The sequence below is a fragment of the Marmota marmota genome, unplaced genomic scaffold (assembly GCF_001458135.2).
Source record: "Marmota marmota marmota unplaced genomic scaffold, marMar, whole genome shotgun sequence".
Lineage (NCBI taxonomy): Eukaryota > Metazoa > Chordata > Mammalia > Rodentia > Sciuridae > Marmota > Marmota marmota.
In genome coordinates, this window is record NW_026000019.1 from 24,050,248 (window position 1) to 24,052,790 (window position 2,543).

At 59.5% G+C, this 2,543-nt stretch overlaps 1 protein-coding gene across 1 annotated transcript in view; it reads right to left on the reverse strand.

Annotated features, from left to right (window-relative positions):
- Nucleotides 1–313: 313 nt before the first annotated feature.
- Nucleotides 314–2,543, reverse strand: part of Lrrc52 (leucine rich repeat containing 52) — a 17,192-nt gene continuing 14,962 nt past the window's right edge. Inside the window, exon 2 of the mRNA XM_015491644.2 lies at nt 314–756. Within this exon, the coding sequence (XP_015347130.1) occupies nt 431–756 (326 nt within the window). The 3' untranslated portion in view covers nt 314–430. The remainder of the gene's footprint in view (nt 757–2,543) is intronic.

A 2,543-nucleotide genomic window follows, 5' to 3' on the forward strand; every position in this document is an offset into this window, starting at 1 on the left:
AAGCGTATTAAGACTGTAGGGTCCTTGATGACGGAGAGCTGGAGTGCAGGGCTGGGCACTTGGGGACATCCTGACCCCGCTAGCTGCTTGCTCTTGGGGAGGGGCCTAGATCTTGTGCTTCTTGTATCCCTCCTTGCTGAAGCTGGTTTGGGAAGTTGGTCTGGGATGTGGAGGGTGCTCACTGAACATGGGCCCGCTGACTGGGGGCTTCCCCGGCACATGCCCCTGTTTCTCTGTGCTGTTCCCCCCTGCCTGCTGAGCTCAGGGAGGTGGCTGGAAGGGGTTGGCAGCGCAGGAAGGGACCGCTCTGGAATGACCAGCAAACTATTTATTTTACTAGAAAGCTTCAGTCCCGGAGGCTGCTCCATGGCAGAGAGAGGGGGCCGAGGGCGTCAGGGAGCCTGGGTGCAGCGGGAGGGGGTCCCGGCAGCTAGATGAGGTGAGGGAACGCCGTGTGGCTCGAGGTGACGCTGGTTTGGAAGAGGCGCCGGCCGACCTCCACCTTGTGCCCGGCCTCGTCGTCCGCCTGGTCCTCGCTGGACTTGCGGCGGGCATTCTGGTAGAGCACGGCACACACGCCTGTGAGCCAGGCAGCCACAGTGCCCGCAGCGAAGATGCAGAAGCCGATGAGCAGCAGGAAGACGTAGTCCCGGCGGTCCAGGTGGGTGAGGCACATGTAGCGCAGCGGGTTCCCCACCTGCGAGACGGGCCACCCTCGCAGCTCCGTGGGCTTCGTGCACGTGGCATTTTGGTCATCTGTGAAGAGAAGCACAGGGTAGGGGGAGATGAAAGAGCAGAATTCCTGAGGGGACCCGGGGTGCCGGGCCCTCGCTGCTTAGTGTGGACCCTCTCAGGAATGCAGAGCCTCAGGCCCCTCGCAGGCCTGGGACTCGGAATCGCATGTCAACACAATCCCAGGCATTTGGTGGCACATCACAGTTTTCAAAGCCTGTGCCTGGACTGCTTCTTCTTCCAGGCTGGTGCACTCAGGACACAAAGAGGGGTTTTTGAGGGTCCTCAGGGAGGGAGAGACCGCAGGGCCAGACGGGGACCATGAGTGCACCAGCTGTCGTGGAGCCGGAACTCGCCAGCCCTGTGAGTCTTGCTGTCTCCCTGTCCTCCCTGTCTCTCTCCCTGCCCCTCCTTTCCCCAGGTCCCCTGTCCCTCTCTTCGCCTGTGCCTGAGCCCAGCAGAGGCCGTAACACAAACCACTGCCTCAGCTCCAGGAGGGGCGAGATTCCTGGAAAATGTCTCAGTGCGTCTCCCCAGGAGAAGTCGGGGGGCTCAGGAGACAGGGTCCCACCAGAGGCAGCTTCCCCCCTCCGTGGTGTTCACACTCGCTGGCCGCCCACAGGCCCGGCAGGAGTCTCCAGTCCTTTCCAGCAGTGCACTCACCTCCCTGGTACTCCTCCGAGACCTCCTCACATCCAGCATGCAGATGTCAGTAGGTGGCGAAAGGAGAAGGGGTTCTGGGGCTGGATACCCCAGGGCTCCAGTCTGGACTCTGTCACATGCTACTTCTGCAAACTTTGAAGGCTTCTTGGCTATGTCTCTGGATCCCACTTCTTGTCTTGCCAGGCAAAGACGGATACTACCCTGAGCGAAGTGTGCAGGACTGACAGGCAGGGAGAGGCAGGCTCTGTGCAGAGTCCCTGGAGCGCTGTCCCAGCCCTGCGCCTTTCTAGCCCACTCAGTCCACCCTGCTGATGCCAAGGTGCTTATGTGGGTGCTCCGCTGTGCATGTTTGGGCCCGGGCTGAGATAACCACAGTCAGAATCATAATAGCAGCTAATGTATCCTAAACTTCACCACTTGCCGAGTGATTTACAAATGTCATCTCACTTAATTCTTTTTTTTTAAGATTTATTTTTTTAGTTATAGGTGGACACAATATCTTTATCTTATTTATTTTATGTGGTGCTGAGGATGGAGCCAGGGCCTGGTGCATGCTAGGCGAGCTCTGCCTCTGAGCCCCAGCCCAGCCCCCACTTAATTCTTCCAGAAGCCTCGAGGCACAAATCACCCTTGTTTTGCAAATAAAGAAATAGAGACTCAGGAGGTTTCACCTGGCTCCAGAGAGCCCCGACCCAGGCAGGAGACGAAGACAAGAACCCACTAAGCTGCTCTGCTTAGTGGGAGCTTCCATCAGAAGACACCGCAGTGGGGAGCTGCCTCCAAACGTGGGGCAGGGGCTGGCCGCGTGGGAGCATGGATGTGCGTGGTGACCCAGGAAGTGAGGGAAACAGGCCCACTTGGGGACACCCCAGCCGGAGCTAGAAGAGGAGAATCAGAGAAGTGCGAGGGGACAGGAGTAGGCTGGGGAGGGCGGTGGTTTGGGCGAGGGGAGAGAGCAAGTCTGCTCCACTGGGACCTCGACTCTGCCAGTACCTCAGTGACGTCCCCCAGGACGACCCTGGGAGGCCAGCCATGTTGTTGGGCCTCACTGTGGAGGGAAGCCAGCCCGGGACAGCCCAACATGCTCCGTTTGCCACAACCCAGGAGGAGAGGAGAGGAGGGGAGGGGAGAGGAAGGGAGGGGAGAGG